We start from the raw sequence: 22,998 nt of genomic DNA, 5'->3' as shown, positions 1-22,998 counted from the left end.
AAAAGGGTATCTGGATAAGAAGGTTTGAGTTTAATAAATGTAAAGGACATGTAGATTTAAAGGATATGGGGATGAAAGAGATTCAAACCAATGGCTCTCACCCCAGGAGTTGCAGGTTGAGTCGTCCTCATGATCCTCATTGTACAAGTTGTTGTTTGAACAAGATTATGCGGTTACTCACATTCGATGCCTCTTCAACGTCCACGGTTTGATCACAAACGCGTCACGTTGTAAGCCAACCAACAACTAGTTGTCAGCAAGCGGGGCTAGGCTGCGCTGCTTCAAATTGTGAAACATATCAAATTTAATTGGAATACATTGGGTGTAGCTTTTTTAGTGTCAATATGGTAATTCTTGTTCCGCTGTTGGCTGTCAAAACCATGCAGGCTGTTGCAAGTGTGTTTCAGTTTATCCTTCATAATTAATTATTATAATTAGGAATGTGGAACATATATCATTACAGTCCAGATGAATCTGTTTGGAGTATTAGAACTAGGTGTTTAAGATGCTTCTATTACTGGTAATATGTTTCAGTATCACAGGTGTATATCACAGCTTAATCACAATTGTATCACAGTCACTGATATTTCAGTATAGTATATATCACAGCCTGATCACAATTCTTGCATATCACAGTCACTGATATATATTTAAGAATCACAGTTTATCACAATTATTATGTATCACAGGTTATATACTGTTGACTATAAATGATGTTACAAATGTATCTCATGTGTATAAATGAGTGTTAGTGTAGGCTAAAGGTAACATTTCAAGCTCATAAAGAATAATCTCTATTAAAAGGTATCAACTGAATATGTGTGTATCTGTGTCTGGCTGTGTGGACATGACTTGGTATTCAAGGAAGAAAGTACTCGGCCTCCATCACTATTTTAAATGATTGAGTTGCCTTAAAATTTATGTGGTTTTCACTGCCAACACAATTCACCCCTTCCTACATATAGATAATTGTCTCTGGATGATCTTGACAGGTCATATGTGCATATATTATAACCTAGTCTTCAACCATTATTTTGTTTAATTTCATCTATTCACTGAACTTCAGCCAAAGCTAATAAACTTTTCCCAGGTTATCCAAGGTGTAGGTCGTGAGCTTTTACTGTGCAAGGTTCAGTCTAAATGAGCTTGGTTACTTTGTCCTTAGTGTTACGAATACCTTAATTAGGGTAAGCGATATGGGGCTTAGAATACATGGGTATACCCAAATATACCCAGGGTTTAACAGCTGCTGGGAGCAGCTACTCTCTCCCGATCCTACCTGATACAATCCCAAGTGATGTGATATGGCGTTGTCGTTCTTAAAAAAAAAAAAATAAATAAACACAGAAAGGCATATTGTTCCTAGATAGTAAGTTTTATATATCCTTCAAATGGATGATATCATTGAGGTACTTAATGCTGGAAATTTTACATTGTTAAATAATAGTATTCAGAATTGTTGGTTACAAATGCAGCTCTTTGGGGGCACAAGCCAGTGCAATCTGTACGCTGGTCCCAAGCCCGGATAAATGCAGAGTGCTGCATCAGGAAGGGCATCCGGTGCAAAAACTGTGCCAAACAAATATGATCATCTAAAGAATCCCATACCGGATCAGTCGTTGCCCGAGTTAACAATGCCCACCCTCAGCAGCCCTAACCTGCAGGGCGTCAGTGGAAAGTTAGCTACTGTGGGTCCAAGACAAAGAAGAGGAGGAAACCGGATCCATCGTCAGAAGAAGAAGAAGAGAAATGCACAGAGCCCACAACTGAGTGTAGGTACTTTGAATGTTGGGACGATGACACGAAAAGGTCAGGAGTTGGTTGACATGATGGTTAGAAGAAAGGTTGATATATTGTGCATCCAAGAGAGCAGGTGGAAATGTAGTAAGTCTAGAAATTTAGGAGCAGGGTTTAAATTATTCTCCCACAGAGGAGATTTGAAGAGAAATTGACTAAGGATTATTTTAAAGGAAGCTTCCATGAACCAAAGACCGCAGTTGCTGGCATGGTGAGTAACCAGGGGAAAAAATGAGCAGATTTTTGAACGTTGTTGAAAGTCTGAGGTACGTACATCCGTCCGTCCATCCATCCATTTTCTTTGCCGCTTATCCTCATCAGGGTCGCGTGAAGTGCAGGAGCCTATTCCAGCTGTCAACGGCAGGAGGCACGGTACACCCTAAACTGGTTGCCAGCCAATTGGAGGGCACATCGAGACAAACAGCTGCACTCACAATCACACCTATGGGCAATTTAGAGTGTCCAATTAATGTTGCATGTTTTTGGGACGTGGGAGGAACCCGGAGTGCCCGGAGAAAACCCCTCCAGGCACTGGGAGAACATGCAAACTCCACACAGGCGGCTCCGGGATTGAACCAAGGACCTCAGAACTGTGAGGCCAACGATTTACAATCTGAGCCACCGTGCTGCCAATCTGAGGTACAGTGCCGTGAAAAAGTATTTGCTGATGTAATTTTTTTTTTTTTTGCATATCTATCACACACAAAGGTTTAAAATCCTTCCATCCATCCATGCATTATCCAAGCCGCATATCCTCACAAGGGTCCCGGAAGAGCCAGAGCCTATCACAGCGAGCTTCGAGTGAAAGGCAGACTACACCCTGAACTGGTCACCAGTCAGTCACAGGGCAGATATCAACACCATCACTGGATCGCACACTGCCCACACCAAAGTCAGGGGTGTGTATGACTATACCATCAGTGAATCTGGGTTTTAAATCCATCCATTTTCTGAACTGCTTATCCTCACAAGTGTCCCGGTATCCTGTGCTGGAGCCCATCCCAGCAGTCAACGGGTAAGAGGCAGGGTCCACCCTGAACTGGTTGCCAGCCATTGCATGGCACGCGGAGACAGACAACAGTCGCATTCACAATCACACCGAGGGGCAATTTGGAGTATCCAATTAATGCATGTTTTTGGGATCTAGGAGGAAACAGGAGTACGTGGAAAAAACCTACACAATCATTGTGAGAACATTCAAACTCCACACAGGCGTGGCTAGTATTGAACCTTGGTCCTCAGAGGCCAACACTTTACAGCTGTTGGTTTTAAATCTTCAAACCAATTTTAATATCAATCAGATTTTCTTTGATTTTATGTTATTCTACATAATTGGCGAGTGGCGGCACGGAGCAGCACCGAGTTGGAGTGTTGGTCTCACAGTTTTGAAGACTGGGGTTCAAATCCCAGCCCCTTTTATGTGAAGTTTCCATGTTCTCCCCGTGCCTGCTTGGGTTTTCTCCAGGGACTCCAGTTTCCTCCCAAATAACAACTGGAGACTCTAAATTGCTCAAAGGTGTGATTGTGAGTGTCTGTCTTTATGGAATTTGCTGACAACCAGTTCAGGTTGCACTCTGGCCTGTCCGTTGATACCTTGGATAGGCTCCATTACTCCCGCTACAACATCAGGATAAGCGATTTGTAATGAATGAATGAAATTTGGTGAGTCCAAAATTATGCATATATTCAGTTGAAATTTGTGTGTACTGTGATACTATAGTTTTCTGAACAATTATATTCAGGCTTCTTCGTCAGTTGTTGTGCTATTTACTTTAAGTAGTCTATGATGAGTTAATATTGAGACTGCTAACCATAAATTAGCTTTTTTTTAAAGGAAAAAATCTGTTCCACTCCGATTGTCATGTTAATTTGCTTGCACCAAATCTTTTTTCCCCCTTCAGTCAGGGTTACCGTTGTTATGACAACGTCTTGGCAATACGAAAGTACATTGCTAATAGAAGCGAGGGATTGTTCTCACGATTCTAAAACTTCTCGCACTGAAAGGGTTGTTAAATTCATGATTCGGGATTTGGTACACGAGTGTATTGTGAGTCGAGGTTCTTCGTTGGTCAACGTGATCGATTTAAAGGTACGGAAACCAACGTATTTTTTGCTTGTTGGTATACGAACTGTGAATTAGTATTTCACGTATTATTCGTACATGGAATTAACCAGCCATGTAAATTGTGTGCAATACATTCATTACTTGCGAATGCACTCTTGGAAAGGTATATTTTTTTAATGTTAACGTTATTTAATCCAATTGAAGTACGAGCAAATCACACATCGTTCATGCAGCAACTGCATCAGCAACAGTTCTTGCAATGACGTGGTCATTTTATGAAAACGTTTGCTGTGGTGTGGAAGTCTTTGTGACGCAGGGGGGAAAGGGTTGATGAGTGGTATAGCTTGCTAACTGCAAATTTAAGTCACTCACAATAGACAAAATGCTGTGTTCACAAATTCTACCAGCCACCGAGGGTGCAAATGAAATTGCACCAATACCAGGAGTCGACAGTCCATTCTCCACAAAGGTAACGTTCTTCGACAATCCCAATATGTTGACCCCCAAAAAACAACAACAACCCCCCCCCAAAAAAAAAAAAAAAACGAAAAAAAAAACCAAAACGGAAAGTTTGATATTTAAGCAAGACCACCAAACCGGAGAAAATGAAGTGTTGACACTCTTAAGAACTCCTCGCACTGCTCCAAATGGGATTAAGCCATTGCACATGGTGTATGGACGTTATGTTCTCTGCTCAATGCTTTGAGCTACATTTGCTGACCGTTTTGGGGCTTTTAAAGTGGATTTTTGTCAATTTATACATTTATTTATTTTGGGGGCGGGACTTTGGATGTTGTTTGATTGATATGGTTTCATCAAGACTATCCCTTGCGATCTATTACTCAAAATACAGATTAAACAAAATTGAGCATTATCACCTTAAGGAAATATTTGCAATCAATGAATGGATGGATATTTAAACATTTTTTTTCCACAAAGTGGGTGGTCACCAACATACATCCTTGCCCCTTCTGATGGACTTGATTAAAAAATAAAAAGCTTTGCACAATTGCACTATTTCAGTCAGGTTGGCAAATGATGCATTTTGAAATATCAGTCATTATCAGGGGTTGCTTTTGAAAATACCTTGGAATTTCGGTTATATGAACTAAATGACACAGACGGGGCCGGGATTGAACCCAGGTCCTCAGAACTGTGAGCCCAACACTTAACCAGCTAATCCACCATGCCACCTGAAATGTGCGATATAAATAAATTTACTTTGCTCATAGTGAAATACGGGTATTTATGTTACTTCCTACTTTTTTTTAACACGTAACTAGAAACTATAAGAATACATTTTTAAAGTAATGCCCTCTAACCTTGTTCCTTTGTGACATTTTTGCAGATCTCTATGGAGAAAGTCACTGGCACATGCAGTCCTTCCATTGACACAATGAAAATGCAAATGTATTTTGCTACAAATTACACTTCTAGACGTAAGTGAATCACTTTTTAACCTGGGATGATTGTTCATATTAATATAATTGTAATAACTTTCAAGAAGACCATGTTTTACATAAACAATAGATCTAAAACCAAAAGATGTTCATTTTGAAACTCTTCTAAAGTCTTTGCGCTGCCCACAGATTATCGATTGGATTCAGGTCTGGACTTTCACTTGGCCATTGTGACACCTATATATGTTTATTTGTGAACCATTCCATTGTGGATTTGGCTTTATGTTTTGGATCATTGTCCTGTTTGAAGATAAATCTCTGTCCCAACCTCAGGTCTTTTGCCACCTGCCTGCCTGATGGGTGAGAGAAATGGTCCTCATGTCCTCCGGATAGCCCCCAACCCCACCTCCAATCCACCGAAACACCCAGGAGGAGTATCATAACAAAATTTTTTCACGCTTGTTCACCAGTCTGCTGTTACAGCTTTGTCTTCTTTGACTCTGAGATGTGCCCGAAACCTGCTGAAACAGGGTGTCCATTTGAGACAGGAGAATCAGAATCAGAATTGAAATCATCTTTATTTGCCAAATATGTAAACAACACCCCAGGAATTGACTCTGGTAGTTGGAGTCGCCCTAGTACGACATACATGCTGAGTACAACAGCAGAAAGAGGGGATTGACAAAGAACATGTTTTTTTAAACTCAAAGTTGTGCAAAGGATGCAGCGTCTTCTAGCATTTAGAGCAATTAGAATGCCCATTAGCGTGATGGGCCAGTGCAAGGAATGTATGCACTTTAAAGTGGCTAGCATGCAATAATCTGGGACAATGTTGATTGTGCACATGTTGCAAATACGCCTCAGTCGATTGTACAAGTGATGCAGATGATATGCAGGTATGAAAGGGTAGTATTGGTGAACAACAGATGTCCAGATGGTGCAGTGTAGTGAAACTACCACAGTGAGTGCACGAATAATATATAATGCATTTTCTTTTCCTTTCGGCTTGTCCCGTTAGGGGTCGCCACATCGTGTCATCTTTTTTCCATCTTAGCCTATCTCCTGCATCTTCCTCTCTAACCCCAACTGCCCTCATGTCTTCCCTCACTCTGTCGCCTCTGAACATGTCCAAACCATCGAAGTCTGCTCTTTCGAATCTTGTCTCCAAAACATCCAACTTTGGCTGTCCCTTTAATGAGCTCATTTCTATGCTATCCAACCTGCTCACTCCGAGCGAGAACCTCAACATCTTCATTTCTGCTACCTCCAGGTCTGCTTCTTGGTGTTTCTTCAGTGCCACCGTCTCTCGTCCGTACATCATGGCCGGCGTCACCACTGTTTTGTAAACTTTGCCCTTCATCCTAGCGGAGACTCTTCTGTCACATAACACACCAAACACCTTCCGCCAGCTGTTCCAACCTGCTTGGACCCGTTTCTTCAGTTCCTCACCACACTCAACATTGCTCTGGATTGTTGACCCTAAATATTTGAAGTCCTCCACCCTCGCTATCTCTTCTCCCTGTAGCCTGACTCTTCCCACTCCACCTTTCTCATTCACTCACATATATTGTGTTTTACTTCGGCTAATCTTCATTCCTCTCCTTTCCAGTGCATGTCTCCATGTTTCTAATTGTTCCTCTGCATGCACCCTGCTTTCACTGCATATCACAATATCGTCTGCGGACATCATGGTCCAAGGGGATTCCAGTCTAACCTCATCTGTCATTACCACTGCAAACAGGAAGGGGCTCAGAGCTGATCCCTGATGCAGTCCCACCTCCACCTTAAATTCTTCGGTCACACCTAAGGCGCACCTCACCATTGTTCTGCTGCCATCATACATGTCCTGTACTATTTTAAAATACTTCTCTGCCACTCCAGACCTACGCATGCAGTACCACAGTTCCTCTCTTGGTACTATGTTATGGGCTTTCTCTGGATCCAGACACAATGTAGCTCCTTCCGACCTTATCTGTACTTTTCCACTAGCATGCTCAAGGCAAATAATGCATCTGTGGTACTCTTTCGAGGCATGAAACCATAATGTTCCTCGCAGATACTTACTTCTGTCCTGAGTCTAGCCTCCACTACTCTTTCCCATAAATTCCTTGTGTGGCTCATCAGCTTTATTCCTCTATAATTCCCACAGCTCTGAACATCGCCTTTGTTCTTAAAAATGGGAACCAGAACACTTTTCCTCCATTCTTCAGGCATCTTTTCCCCCCAATATTCTGTTGAATAAGTTGGTCAAAAACTCCACAGCCATCTCTCCAAATTCCTTCCATACCTCCACCGGTATGTCATCAGGACCAACTGCCTTTCCATTTCTGATGTACTCCTTTCGCCTCTCCTCGGTCCTCTGTGTCCCACTTCTTCTTCGCTAATCTCTTTCCTTGTATGACTCCCTGTATCTTGGGGTTCCACCACCAAGTCTCCTTCTCCCCTTTCCTACCAGAAGACACACCAAGTACTCTCCTGCCCGTCTCTCTGATTACCTTGGCTGTCGTAGTCCAGTCTTCCGGGAGCTTCTGCTGTCCACCGAGAGTCTTACCTCTTTCCAAAAGCCCGCACAACATTCTTCCTTTCTCAACTTCCACCACATGGTTCTCTGCTCTACCTTTGTCTTCTTAATCTTCCTACCCACCACCAGAGTCATCCTACACACCACCATCCTATGCTGTCGATTTACACTCTCCCCTACCACTACTTTACAGTTCGTAATCTCCTTCAGATTACATCGTCTGCACAAAATATAATCCACCTGCGTGCTTCTACCTCCGCTCTTGTAGGTCACTATATGTTCCTCCCTCTTCTGGAAATAAGTGTTCACTAGAGCCATCTCCATCCTTTTTGCAAAGTCCACCAACATCTGTCCCTCGAAGTTCCTTTCCTGGATGCCGTACTTACCCATCACTTCTTCGTCGCCCCTGTTTCCTTTACTAATATGTCCATTACAATCTGCACCAATCACAACTCTCTCGCTGTCTCGGATGCTCAGAACTACTTCATCTAGTTCCTTCCAGAATTTCTCTTTCAACTCTAGGGCGCATCCTACCTGTGGGGCATAGCTGGTAACCACATTATAGAGAACACCCTCAATTTCAAATTTTAGTCTCATCACTCGATCTGATACTCTTTTCACCTCCAAGACATTCTTAGCCAGCTCTTCCTTTAAAATAACTCCTACTCAATTTCTCTTCCCATCTACTCCATGGTAGAATAATTTAAACCCTGCTCCTAAACTTCTAGCCTTACTACCTTTCCACCTGCTCTCTTGGATGCACAGTATATCAACCTTTCTCCTCATCATCATGTCAACCAACTCCTGAGCTTTTCCTGTCAAAGTCCCTACACTCAGTTGTAGGCTCTGTGCATTCCTCTTTTTCTTCTGACGACGGATCCGGTTTCCTCCTCTTCTTTGTCTTCGACCCACAATAGCAGAATTTCCACCGACACCCTGCAGGTTAGCAGTGCCGGGGGCGAGCGTTGTCAACCCGGGCCACGACCAATTCAGTATGGGATTCTATAGATGAACGCTCATATTGGCACCGTTTTTATGCCGGATGCCCTTCCTGACGCAACCCTCTGCATTTATCCGGGCTTGGGACCGGCCTACTGATTGCACTGGTTTGTGCCCCCATAGGGCTGCATTACGAATAATATATAATGCATAAAACTAATTAACCCCATAGATTGTGACAACAAACTCGAGGCAGAAAAGTGGCAGAATGTTGCAGTTGAATTGTATGTTAATTTTTCAAGAGGTTAATTGCAAGAGGGAAGAAGCTGATGGAATAATTGCTAGTTTTGTTTTGCATTGTTCGATAGTGCTAATCTGAATGAAAGACCTGAAAGAGCTCGTGAGGAGGGTTCTATAGGATGCTGCCTGCTCTCGGGTCTTCCAAGTTCTCAAAAGTGGGTCGGATGGTTCTGATAATCCTTTCACCAGTTTTGAATCACCATTGCATTTGGAGTTTATTCTTGTTTTGTGGCAGCCCCAAACCAGAATGTCATGGAGGTACACAGTACTGATTCGATGACCGCTGGGTAGAACTGAACTTCCCTAGAAGCCACAGGAAGTACATCCTTTGCAGGACTCGTTTTGAGGACGCAGTTGATGTTTGTTTCCCACTTCAGATCCTGTGAAATCTCACAGGAAATTCCAAGGAACTTGAAGGTCTCGACGGTTGACACAAGATAGTTGGACAGTATGAGGGGCAGCTGTGGTGAAGGAGGTCTCCTGAAGTCCATTGTCCATTGTAGTGAACTCCTTCTGAGTAATAGTCAATTTGGCTGGATCAAGATGTTCCGCAATGGGCAAAAATGAGCAAGCCAACAGTCGTAATGAAATGCTCCAAATTGTGTTTTGTATCAGGGTGGAAAAAGCAGGTGTCTTTTGGAACAGATTATTTGACAGCAAACACTAAATAACGTCACCTGATATGGGGAAGCCAGGACTCTCTGGCTTTTCCGGATGCATGGACACTACCATCATCTGGCATCAGATCCACGTTGGCAAAAAAGAGGGAAGAGACCTTCATGTGGTGTTCCTGGATCTAAAAATACCTTTGTCCCAGTCCCTCATAATCTCCTGTGGACAACGCCTGGCTATTTCAAGGTTCCAACGGCGTTCATAACATTGGTTAGAACCTATTTCAAGGATGTCCAGCTCTGTTACAAAAAGCAGGGTACACCACTGCATGGCAGGACCTGGAAGTGGGACTCATGGCTGGGTATACCATCTTCCCGCTGCTATTCACCCTGGCCATGGAAGTCGTCGTCTGGGCCTCTCGCTTGGTGGTTGGTCAAAGCCTACACAGATGATCTCACCACGCTGACCACAACCAAGGCCTGCATGGCACAATTGTTAAAAATGCTCCAGGAAAACATCGAGCTGGCTCGCATGAAGATCAAGCCGAGTCAATCTTGTAGAATATTCATTGTCAAGGGAAAACTGACAAAGCACGTTCACGTTAGTGGGGAATCAATTCTCATGGTTTCCGAGAAGCCTATGAAGTACTTAGGCCATTGGTATGATGCCTCTGTTAAGTACAAAGCAAGTAGAGCAGCTCAGAAAGGAGGTGGCCAGTGGCCTGTAAAGCATCGACAGAACCCTGCTTCCTGGGTAGTTGAAGCTCTAGTGCTTGCAGTACGGGTTACTTCCTCGACTCCTTTGGCCACTCCCCTTTATGAGATCCCACTCTAAAAGGTGAAAAAGCTGGAGAGCCTGGTCAGATCCCACTACTGCTGAGAGGCGCAAGCTGGTGGTCTCGGAGATACGTCAGGAAGAGGAAGCAAAAATGTGCACCCAAGCTGTGTCGTAGGCCAAGCAAGGGCAGAGGTTGGCCTGGGAAAAGGTGGAGGAAGGGAAGATCAGCTGAAAAGACCTTTGGGAGATGGAGGCATTCAGCACAAGTTTTACCATCAGAGGTGCATATATCTTTCCTTCCCCCATAAACCTTAACCAGTGGTATGCCGAAGACACCAAGTGCCTGTTAAGCCCAAGTCCCGCAACACTGAAGCACATCCTGGTTGGTTGCAACACCAGCCTCACTCAAAGATGTTGCACTGGTGGCACAACCAACTTCTGAAGTGTAGCTGGTGTTCTGGAGAATCAGCGGATGAGGGTGAACGCCATTCCACCCTTGTCAGCCAAGAGACAACAAAGGCTATTCGGGAGGGGTAGAGTCAAACCAGCCACACCAGCAAGCCACCAGACAGGGGACACCTGGGCAGTGCACAAGACTGGAAGCTTCTTGCAGACCTGCACAAAAAAGCTTTGCTTGCCATCTAAGATTACAGCTCCCACCCTACAACCAGATCTTTTGCTATGGTCTGCCTCTCGCAATCTCGTCTGCATCATCAAGCTCACAGTGCCCTGGAAGGGGCAGTCGAGGAGGAACACGAGTGAAAGAGGCTGAGGTATGCAGGAGTTTGGCCAAAGTGCAACAGCAAGACTGGAGAGCAGAGATACGCCCAATGGAAGTAGGCTGCAGAGGGTTTATAGCCTTAACCTCAGCATCTTCATTTCTACTAACTCAAGTTCTAGTTCCTGATGTTTCTTCAGTGCCACCGTTTCTAACCCATACACCATGCCCGGCCTCACCACTGTTTTATAAACTTTGCCCTTCATCCTACTCTTCTGTCACATAGAGCACCAGACACCTTCTGCCAACTGTTCCACCCCCATGTACCTGTTTCTTCACTTTCTCACCCCACTCTCCATTGCGCTGTATTAGTGACCCCAAGTCTTTGAAGTCATCCACCCTCGCTATCTCTTCTCCCTCGAGCTTCACTCTTCCTCCTCTGCCCCTCTCTATCACACACACACATATATTCTGTTTAAATTCAGCTGATCTTTATTCCTCTCCTTTCTCATGCGTACCTCCATCTTTCTAATTGTTCCTCCGCTTGCACTCTGGTTTCACTGCAGATCACAATATCATCAACATCATAGTCTAAGGGGATTCCAGTCTAACCTCATCTGTCAGCCTATCCATTTCCACTGTAAACAGGAAGGGGCTCAGAGCTGATCCCTGACGCAGTCCCACCTCCACCTTAAATTCTTCTGTCACACCTAAGCCACACCTCACCATTGTTCTGCTGCCATCATACATGTCCTGTACTATTTTAACATATTTCTCCGCCACACCAGACTTGCGCATGCAGTACCACAATTCTTCTCTTGGTACTCTGTCATATGCTTTCTCTAGGTCTACAAAGACACAATGTAGCTCCTTCTGACCTTCTCTGTGCTTTTCCACGAGCGTCCTCAAGGCAAATAATGCATTTGTGGTATTCTTTCTAGGCATGAAACCCGACTGTTGCTCGCAGATACTTACTTCTGTCCTGAGTCTAGCCTCCACTACTCTTTCCCATAACTTCATTGTGTGGCTCATCATCTTTATTCCTCTGTTGTTTCCACAGTTATGAACATCGCCTTTGTTCTTAAAAATGGGGATGAGCACACTTTTTCACCATTCTTCTGGCATCTTCTCTCTCGCTAGTATTCTATTGAATAAGTTGGTCAAAAACTCCACAGCCACCTCCCCAAATTGCTTCCATACCTCCACTGGTATGTCATCTGGACCAACTGTCTTTCCATTTTTCGTTCTGTTCAGTGCCTTTCTAACTTCCTTCTTACTAATCATTGCCGCTTCCCGGTCATTCATGCTTCTTCTACTCTACTTTCTCTCCCATTTTCTTAACCATTCGTTAACTTCTCAAAGTACTCTTTCCATCTACACTACTGGTACCAGTCAACATATTTTCATTGCTATCCTTCATCATCTTTACTTGCTGCACATCCTTCCCATCTCTATCGCTCTGTCTGGCTAACCTGTAGAGAATCCTTTTCTCCTTCTTGCAGATCCAACATGGTGTACATGTCGTCATATGCCTCTTGTTTAGCCTTCACCACCTCTACCTTTGTCCTACGACGCATCTCAATGTATTCCTTTCGCCTTTCCTCAGTCCTCTCAAACTTCCACTTCTTCTTTGCTAATTTCTTTTCTTGAATGACTTCCTGTATTTTGGGGTTTCACCACCCAGTCTTCTTCTCCCCTTTCCTACCAGAAGACACCCCAAATACTCTCTTGCCTGCCTCTCTGAATTCCTCAGCAGTAGCATACCAGTCTTCTGTGAGCTCTTCCTGTCCATCTAGAGGAGGGGTCACCAATGTGGTGCCCACGGGCGAATGGTTGCCCACGACGATCATATAAGGCGCCCGCAACATATGTTCTAAAAATACCATAGGCCACAAATTGTTAATATTATATGTACTTTCAATTCTGAATCTGACTTGCTGATGTGAATAAAAATGTTAAAATACCTGTAATATAATTTCCTACAATAAATTAAAAGACTATTTTATGTACTGTAACTGAGTACTCCTCTGGCAGGCTGGAAATGGGCTGGTGTAGCATTCCTTTACCGTAGAGCCCAATGGTGCTGAGGCACCCTAGGAAGGCCAAGCCACTTCCTTACAAACGAGCTGATCAGTCTCTCAATCTTTTCTACCTTTGAGAGTGGGTTCTCATAGAGGGTAATTGGCCAAAGGAGTCGAGGATGTAACCTGGTAATTGGCCAAAGGAGTCGAGGATGTAACCCGTACTGCAAGCACCAGAGCTTTAACTTCCCAGGAAGCAGGGTACTGTCACTTCTTTCCAGGCCACTAGCCACCTCCTTTATGAGCTGCTCTAAATTCACCTTTGTCCTTAAGAGGAGCATCGTACCACCGGCCCAAGCTCTTCACTGGCTTCTCGAAGACAGTTGGAATTGGTTCCTCACCAATGTGAAAGGTGGTTTGACAGTTTTCCCTTGACAATGGAAATGTTTCTGAATTTACTAGGCTTGATCTTCATTTGAGCCAGCTCGCTGTTTTCCTGGAGCTTTTTTTAACAATCATGGAGTGCAGGCCAAGTGTCGTGAGGTCATCCATGTCGGCTCTGACTGGAGGCAGCCTCACCACAGGTCTTATTCGCTGCCCGCCAACCACCCAGCGAGAGGCTCAAGAGGATGACCTCCATGGCCACAGTGAATAGCACCGAGAAATGTTACATCCAGCCATGATTCCCACTTCCAGGTTAAATTAATATAAAAGATACTATTTAAGCAAGAAGTTTACATACATATGTCTAAAGAACGCAGGTAAACCCTAATAATGGTGTCATGACTTTGAAAGCAATGTGACTTAGTTGATGGCACACCAAGGGATGTATATAAGACCACACCTCAAACATTCTGCTTCTTTGTTTGAAATAAATGGAAAATCAAAAATAATCGGCCAGTTAAACAGAGTGATTAGTGAGGCTCCAATGTCTTGCTCATCCTTGGGTGAAATTTCAAAATGTTTTGAAGGTGTAACGTTCAAATGTTGAAAGAAACAATTTTACGCAAACATAAACATGTGAATGTCCAGCGATCGTGCCGCTTTCTGTGTCCTAGAGAGTAGCATGTTTTGGTTGGAAATGTGTGAAACCCAGAACAAAAGCTAAAGACCTGGTAAAAAAGTTGCATTATCCACAGTGAAATGTGTCCTGCACCAACATGGGCTGAATGGCCACTGACCATTTCTCCTAAAGAAACATGAGAAAATGCAGCCCTATGGGGGCACAAGCCAGTGCAATCTCTAGGCTGGTCCCAAGCCGGGATAAATGCAGAAGGTTGTGTCAGTAAGGGCATCTGTCATAAAACTGTGCAAAACAAATATGAGCGTTCATCTAAATAATACTATAGTGGATCGGTCGTGGCACGGGTTGAAAAAATCCCACTCCCGGCACCATGAACCTGCAGGGCATCGGTGGAAATTCAGATACTGTGGAGAGAAAGAAGAGGAGGAAAGCGGATTCATTGGTAGAAGAAGAAAAGGAATGTACAGAGCCTACAACTAAGAGTAGGGATTTTGACATTGGGATTATGACAGGAAAAAGTCAGGAGTTGGTTGACATGATGATTAGGAGAAAGGTTGATATTCTGTGCATCCAGGTCTAAAGGTAGTAAGGCTAGAAGTTTAAGAGCAGGGTTTAAATTATTTTACCATGGAGTAGATGGGAAGAGAATATCTTGGAGGTGAAAAGATTATCAGATCAAGTGATGAGGCTGAAATTTGAGATTGAGGGCGTTATGTATAATGTGATTAGTGGCTAAATCCCACAGGTACGATGTTACCTAGAGTTGAAAAAAAATTCTGGAAGGAACTAGACGAAGTGGTTCTAAGCATCCCGGACAGAGAGAGAGTTGTGATTGGTGCAGATTGTAATGGACATGTTGGTGAAGGAACCGGCCGATGAAGAAGTGACGGGTGAGTACGGCATCCAAGAAATTAACTTTGAGGGACAGATGGTGGTGGACTTTGCAAAAAGGATGGAAATGGTAGTCGTGAACACCTTTTTCCAGAAGAGGGAGGAACAGAGTGACCAACAAGTGTGGAGGTAGAAGCACTGTATTTTGTGCAGATTATGTAATCTGAAGGAGGTTTCTGACTGTAAATGTATATTTCCATCCATCCATTTTCTTCACCAGTTATCCTCACAAGGGTCACGGTGAGGTGACATAAAGATGGCAGAGCATTGAGGCTGACGGCAATGTCTTTAACAAATCAACAAAATTAACATCACACCTATTTTCACACAGGAGAGTTCCTCAAGGAAATCAACTGGGTGCTGGAGTCCAGACTAAACCAAGTGAGCAGGGAGATTACTGACAGCAGGGTGAAAACAAAAGAGCAGTTAGATGCCCTTTATCGTAAAATCATCACTTTCATCCTGCTAGGCTCTGGCTTGGGCTCACCTTCAGATGTCAGCTCTGTACAAGAAGCTACAGGTAACGCAGTGCATTAAGTAGCAAAACAGAAAATGTGTGAATAAAAACGGCGGGGATGGGGGGAGCATTGTTGTTAAGGTAACTAAAGGCCTCCATACACTGAGCGATGCGACTGAACCAGTTGGAACTTGGCAATTGCAAGCATATTAGTTAGTCACTCACCCTTGCACACACTGAACTTGTTGCGACAAAAAAGATGTGGTATTTTTATCTGTAAACCACATTTGAAGCTCCATTGAGATGATATTCCCAAAAGTATTTTCTCAACTGCGTTGACTCATTGGATATGCAGTGACATCCCCTTCTTAACCAATAGGATTTAATATCAGTCCATCTATTACATCTTTACCATCTTGAGGTCTTCTGAAAAGGCTTTCCAAGGCAAGGCTCACAAGTGCATGTCATGCTTGTTTTTCCCACCATTTTTCCAGAAACGCGTTTGTGAGGTCCCACAGTGATAATAAATGAGAAGGTCGAGCTCCAATTTAATTAATTCCAAAGGTCTTCTAGTGGGTTGAGGTCATGACTCTGTGCAGGGCAGTCAAATTTATTTACATCGAACTCTGTCATCCATGTTTTTATGGATCTTACTTTTGTGAACTTGTGTGCAGGCATGTTAGTAATGAAAGAACTGTTTCCACAAAGTTAGCAAATTGTCTGAAACATTGATTCCCAAACAATGTGCAGTGGCACATAAATGTGCTTTGAGTGCTCTTCTGGTGTGCTGCGGGAAATGAACAAATTTCACTTACAGTGCCTTGTGAAAGTATTCGCCCCACTTGAACTTTTCAACCTTTTACCACATTTCAGGCTTCAAACAAAGATATAAAATTATTTTTTTGTAAAGAATCTACAACAAGTAAGACAATTGTGAAGTGGAATGAAATTAACTGGATTTTTTTAACAAGTAAAAACTGTAAAAGTGGAGCGTGCTAGTTTATTCGGCCCCCTTGCATTAATACTTTGTAGCGCCACCTTTTGCTGCAATTACAGCTGCAAGTCGTTTGGAGCATGTCTCTATTAGTTTTGCACATCAAGAGACTGAAATTCTTGCCCATTCTTCCTTGCAAAACAGCCCAAGCTCAGTGAGGTTGGATGGAGAGCATTTGTGAACACAGTCTTGAGCCCTGCCACAAATTCTCAACTGGATTCAGGTCTGGACTTTGACTTGGCTATTCAAACACCTAGTTATGTTTATTTGTGAACCATTCCATTGTAGATTTGGCTTTATGTTTTGGATCATTGTCCTGTTGGAAGATAAATCTCCATCGCAGTGTCAGGTCTTTAGCAGACTCCCGACAGGTTTTCTTCCGAAATGGTCCTGTATTTGGCTTCATTGATCTTCCCATCAATTTTAACCATTTTCCCTGTCCCTGCTAAAGAAAAGCCGGCCCAAACCATGAGGCTGCCACAACCATGTTTGACAGTGGGGACGGTGTGTTCAGGGTCATGAGCTGTGTTGCTTTTACGGCAAACATATCGTTTTGCATTATGGCCAAAAAGTTTGATTTTGGTTTCAGATGACCAGAGCACCTTTTTCCACTTGTTTGGTGTGTCTCCCAGGTGGCCTGTGGCAAACTTTAAATGAGACTTTTTATGGATATCTTTGAGAAACGGTTTTCTTCTTGCCACTCTTCCATAAAGGCCAGATATGTGCAGTGTACGCCTGATTGTTGTCCTTTGAACTGACTCTCCCACCTCAGCTGTAGATCTCTGCAGTTCATCCAGAGTGATCATGGGCCTCTTGGCTCCATCTCTGATCAGTCTTCTACTTGTTTGAAGTGAAAGTTTAGAGGGACAGCTGGGTCTTGGTAGATTTGCAGTGGTCTGATACTCCTTCCATTTCAATATGACTGCTTGCACTGTACTCCTTGAGATGTTTAAAGCTTAGGAAATGTTTTTGTATCCAAATCTGGGTTTAAACTTCTCCACAACATTATCTCAGACGTGCCTGGTGTGTTCCTTTATGATACTCTCTGCACTATAAACCGAACCCTGAGACTATCACAGAGCAGGTGTATTTATACGAGACTTGATTACACAGGTGGATTCTATTATCATCATCAGTCAACATTGGATCATTCAGAGATCCTCACTGCACTTCTGGAATGAGTTTGCTGCACTGGCGGTAAAGGGGGCGAATATTATTGCACGCCCTACTTTTTAGTTTTTTATTTGTTAAAAAAGTATAAAATATCCAATAAATTTCGTTCCACTTCACGATTGTGTCACACTTGTTGTTGATTCTTGACATAAAATGAAAGTTTTATGTCTTTATGATTGAAGCCTGAAATGTGGCGAAAGGTTGAAAAGTTAAAAGGGACCGAATACTTTCACAGGCACTTTAATTGGACAAAATATAATATAGTTAAAGCAAATAATGTTACTTTGTTCATCTATCTGTGGCAGTTATATATAAAGGAAGACAGAACAAATAAATGCTCTTCCATTTGATGGCAGAAAGTGTATAATTGACTTGTTGATCCACTTTTTGTGATATTTTTGTTTGTTGGTGTGCCATGAGATTTTTCAAATGTAATATTTTGTTCCTTGGCTCAATAAAGGTTGAAATCACTTGTGTAAAATATCCATCCATCCATCCATCCATCCATCCATCCTCTTAGCCGCTTATCTTCACAGGGGTGTCTGGAGTGCTGGAGCCTTTCCCAGCAGTTAATGGGCAAGAGGGAGGGTACACCCTGAACTGGTTGCCAGCCAATCACAGGGCACATAAACAAACAGCCGGACTCACAATCACACCGACGGGCAATTTAGAGTGTCCAATTAATGTTGAATGCTTTTGGGATCTGTGAGGAAACCGGAGTGCCCAGAGAAAACCCACGCAAGCACAGGGAGAACATCCAAACTCCACACTGGCAGGGTCGGGGTTGAACTCGGGTCCTTAGAACTGTGAGACCAACGCTTTCCAACTGCATCACCGTGCCGCTCATCTAAAATATCCAGGAAAATTTCCAGTGAAAGTAACTGAATCCCGAAAGGAACTCTGAAGGTTTCAGGATAACAAGAGATTTTAGACAAGTCATTACATCCCAAAATATAGAAAAGGTTTGGGGATGGCCCCTTCTTGTTTCAATACGACTCTGCACCAACATTTGGCAATATAGTGTTGGCCGCTGAGAAAAGGGCTGGCAATGAGAGACTATTGTAGCATAGGGTAACACAGGGTGTTAGAACTTCAGTCCATAAAAGTTATGAACAAAATAGGTAACAAAGGGGAGCGTTGGTGGAGTCCAACTCTCACTGGAAACGAGTCTGACTTATTGCCGGCAATGCGGACCAAACTGACACCGGTTGTACAGAGACAAAACTGCCCGTATCAGGGGGTTCAGTAACTTATTCTCCCAAAGAACCCTGCACAGGACTCTCCGAGGGACACGGTCGAACACCTTCTCCAAGTCCACAAAACACATGTAGACTGGTTGGACGAACTCCCATCGACCCAAGGATCCTGCTGAGGGTGTCGAGCTGATCCACTGTTCCACGGCCAGATCGCAAACCATATTGCTCCTCCTAAATCTGAGATTTGACTCTCCTCTCCAGCACCCCTGAATAGACATTACCAGGGAAGCTGAGGAGTGTGAGCCCCCTTTAGTTGGAACACACCAGTGGACCAGAATTTCCTTACCTCTACATCACAGCTAGAAGACCTGCTGTTCTGGGACTAGCTTTTAGTCATAGCATTGCCTGTTGACGCAGAAGAAAAAAACATTTGTTTTGAGAATTCCTCAGTGATTGTAAGCTATAAGCAATCTAAAAAATGGTGAAGATTGTGTGGTTCGGTTTTGTAGCAATTTGAGCTATTGTGGTCACAGTTGACATTGTTTTCCAGAAGATCCAAGCCTCAGAAGATTATGGGTAAGGTTTGTGCAAATGAAGTGAGCTTATTTTTCCAAACCAAGTCAGCACTCTTGTCATATGCAGTGAACATTTCACCCCGGACTCCTTTACCGGTGGACTCATGTCTGAGATGGGTTTTAAATGTTAAAACCTGGACGAGTGCCAACCATACAGCCTGTTCCGACACCTGAACACATCGGTGTTGCTAAAGGGATCAAACACGAACTTGGATCAACCACTGAACCTGAACATGTTTCGACAAGCTCAGCCCCCCCAAAAAAGTCCCAATACTGCGAAGAGCTTTTGTTGAAAGACAAGTTGCGGAGGTGTTTATTTTCCTGAAAACTTTTAACACTGTTTTGATGGTTGAATGATAGAAGCACATCGTCCTTAGCAAAAAATATTCAATTACCGCAAATCGTTTGACCATTCTCAACTGGGGAAAAAAAGGATAACAATGTGTAAAAATGGCGGCACGGTGGGGCAGCTGGAAAGTGTTGGCCTCACAGTGCTGAGGACCCATGTGGAGTTTGCACGTTTTCCTCATGCCTATGCTCCACAGGTAGGATGCGACCTAGAGTTGAAAGAGAAATTCTGGAAGGAACTAGATGAAGGAGTTCTGAGAATCGCAGACAGTGAGAGTTGTGATTGGTGCAGATTGTAATGGACATATTTGTAAAGGAAACAGGTGATGAAGTTATGGGTAAGTACGGCATCCAGGAAAGGAACTTTAATGGACAGATTGTGGTGGACTTTGCAAAAAGGATGGAGATGGCTGTAGGGAACACTTTTTTCCAGAAGAGGGAGGAACATATAGTGACCTACAAGAGCGGAGGTAGAAGCATGCAGGTGTATTATAGTTTCCAGACGATGTAATCTGATGGAGATTACTGACTGTAAAGTAGTGGTAGGGGAGAGTGTAGCTCCACAGCAGTGAGGATAAGTCTGGTTGTGGGTAGGAAAACTGGACTACGACAGCCAAGGTAATCAGGAACAGGCAGGAGAGTACTTGGTGTGTCTTCTGGTAGGAAAGGGGAGAAGGAGATTTGGTGGTGGAACCCCAAAATACAGGGAGTCATACAAGGAAAGAGATTAGCAAAGAAGAAGTGGGACACTGAGAGGACTGAGGAGAGGCGAAAGGAGTACATCGAGATGTGACATAGGGCAAAGGTAGAGGTGGCAAAGCCTAAAACAAGAGGCATATGAAGACGTGTACACCAGGTTGACACGAAAGAAGGAGAAAAGGATCTCTACAGTTTGGCCAGACAGAGGGATAGAGATGGGAAGGATGTGCAGTAGGTAAGGGTTATTAAGGATAGAGGAAGATAGTTGAAGAGGCAAATGTGAAGGACCAGGAAGTGGCAATGATTAGACAGGGGAAAGTCAGGAAAGGAGAGGAATGAAGATTAGCCAAAGAAAAACAGAATATATGTGCGTGAATGAGAAAGGGGGAGGAGTGAGGCTACAGGGAGAAGAGATAGCGAGGATGGAGGACTTCAAATATTTTGGGTCAACAATCCAGAGCAATTGTGAGTGTGGTAAGGAAGTGAAGAAACTGTTCCAAGCAGGTTGGAACAGCAAGCGGAAGGTGTCTGGTGTGTTATGTGACAGAAGACTCTCTCTAACCCTAACCTCTCTGTTTGGATGAAGGGCAAAGTTTACAAAACAGTGGTGTGGCCGCCCATGATGTATGGATTAGAGACGGTGGCACTGAAGAGACAACAGGAAGCAGAACTGGAGGTAGCAGAAATGAAGATGCTGAGGTTCTCGCTCGGAGTGAGCAGGTTGGATAGGATTACAAATGAGCTCATTAGAGGGACAGCCAAAGTTGGATGTTTTGGAGACAAGATTCGAAAGAGCAGACTTCGATGGTTTGGACATGTTCAGAGGCGACAGAGTGAGAATATTGGTGGAAGGGTGCTGAGGATGAAGGTGCCAGGCAAAAGAGTGAGAGGAAGACCAAAGAGAAGGTTTATGGATCTGGTGAGGGCAGATGGGGTTAGAGGATGATGCACGAGATAGACTAAGATGGAAAAAATTGACACGCTGTGGCGACCCCTAACAGGACAAGCCGAAAGGAAAAGATTTTGAAAAATGTTAATGTAAATGGAGCGATACGGAAGCGCAGTTGTAAAGTGTTGGCCTCACAATTTTGATGACTTGGCACTACCTGTGTGGAGTTTGCATGTTGTCCTCATACCTGCGGGATCTCTCGTTCCTTCTGCTGATGACAGCTGGGATAGGCTGCAGCACGCCCGCGACTCTTGTGAGGATAATCAATGAAGAAAATGGATCGGTGGATGGATGATGGGTGCTTCATCATGCACTGCAGCAGATGGTCTGGGTAATCTGCAATTTTTTGGTGAATGTTGACTCTCATGGCACCAAACATCTAATGTTGTTGCATAGGTATGCAGGATTTCCATGCATACCTCTAGATATAATGAAAAAAATACTAAATAAAAATCTGTTCACATTCACAAACTTGAACAACACAAAGAACCATATCAGTCCAATAAACAGAAACATCCACCCCATTTACATATGTATTTTAAGCATTTAGTGCCCAATTAATCCTACCAGATACCGGTTTACAGCTTCCAGGAAAAGTTCTGTGATTTTGCTCATAACATCTTTGGAAATTTGTGACTAAAATGGGGTTTGGATGGGTCTGGGTACTGTCTGGTTATGGCATCAGTTTACCACGTGAAATTATATTTGTGGTGAAGCAAGATATCACCAGCTATTGCTCTCAAATTAACGTGACATTTTAAATGGATTTCGTTAATTTAAATCCTTGTTTGTGAAAATATACCAACTTAGACTGTGGACTACGTGATCAGCTTGTGGGTTTTGGTGCCACAATAAACAAGCCATGTACACGCAAAATAGTTGTCACGGTTGTCGCGTGCCTATTTTTCTTTCATTTTAAAACAAGACTGAAAACTTGCCTGCATGGGTTTTCTCCAGGCACCCCAGTTTCCTCCCACATCCCAAAAACATGCAACATTAGTTGGACACTCAAAATTTCCCCTAGGTGTGATTGTGAGTGTTGTCTCTCTCCATGTGCCCTCCGATTGCCTGACAACCAGTTCAGGGTGTACCCCGCCTCCTGCCCGTTGACAGCTGGAGTAGGCTCCAGCACTCCAACGAACCTTGTGAGGATAAGCGGCTAAGAAAATAGATGGGTGGATTTTGTTCTGTTTGTATACTGTTTTTATTTACGTTTAATACAATGTCTCAACTTCATTAGAATTGGATATGCGTTTTTAAGAATTGGCAGGCTTATTACCAACACCATTCCCTGGTGTGTCAAATTTCACTTTACTTTTTTATTTTCACTTTACAGGGCCTTTAAGAATGAAGCCTGATGGAGGCACAAGCCAGTGCAATCTTTAGGGCAGTCCCAAGCATGGATAAATGCAGAAGGTTGTATCAGGAATGGGATCTGGCGTAAAACTGTGCCAAATAAATATGAGCGTTCATCTGTGAAGATTACCATACCGGATCGGTCGTGACCTGGGTTAACAACGCCTGCCCTCGGCACCGTTAACC

The 22,998-nt window shown here is 43.5% G+C and overlaps 1 protein-coding gene across 11 annotated transcripts in view; it reads left to right on the top strand.

The window, feature by feature from the left end:
- The first annotated feature begins 3,205 nt into the window (after window positions 1–3,205).
- Window positions 3,206–22,998, top strand: part of cfap206 (cilia and flagella associated protein 206) — a 76,932-nt gene continuing 57,139 nt past the window's right edge. Inside the window, exons 1-5 of one of the 11 annotated variants that reach the window (XM_061813232.1) lie at window positions 3,725–3,886; window positions 5,211–5,301; window positions 5,452–5,469; window positions 5,596–5,622; window positions 15,397–15,585. In XM_061813232.1, coding sequence (XP_061669216.1) covers window positions 3,815–3,886; window positions 5,211–5,301; window positions 5,452–5,469; window positions 5,596–5,622; window positions 15,397–15,585 — 397 coding nt within the window. In that variant the 5' untranslated portion in view covers window positions 3,725–3,814. The other 10 variants (XM_061813240.1, XM_061813237.1, XM_061813242.1 and 7 more) reach the window with 10 other exon arrangements.

The sequence above is a fragment of the Syngnathoides biaculeatus genome, chromosome 23 (assembly GCF_019802595.1).
Source record: "Syngnathoides biaculeatus isolate LvHL_M chromosome 23, ASM1980259v1, whole genome shotgun sequence".
Classification (NCBI taxonomy): domain Eukaryota; kingdom Metazoa; phylum Chordata; class Actinopteri; order Syngnathiformes; family Syngnathidae; genus Syngnathoides; species Syngnathoides biaculeatus.
This window is presented reverse-complemented; position numbering and strand designations above follow the sequence as displayed.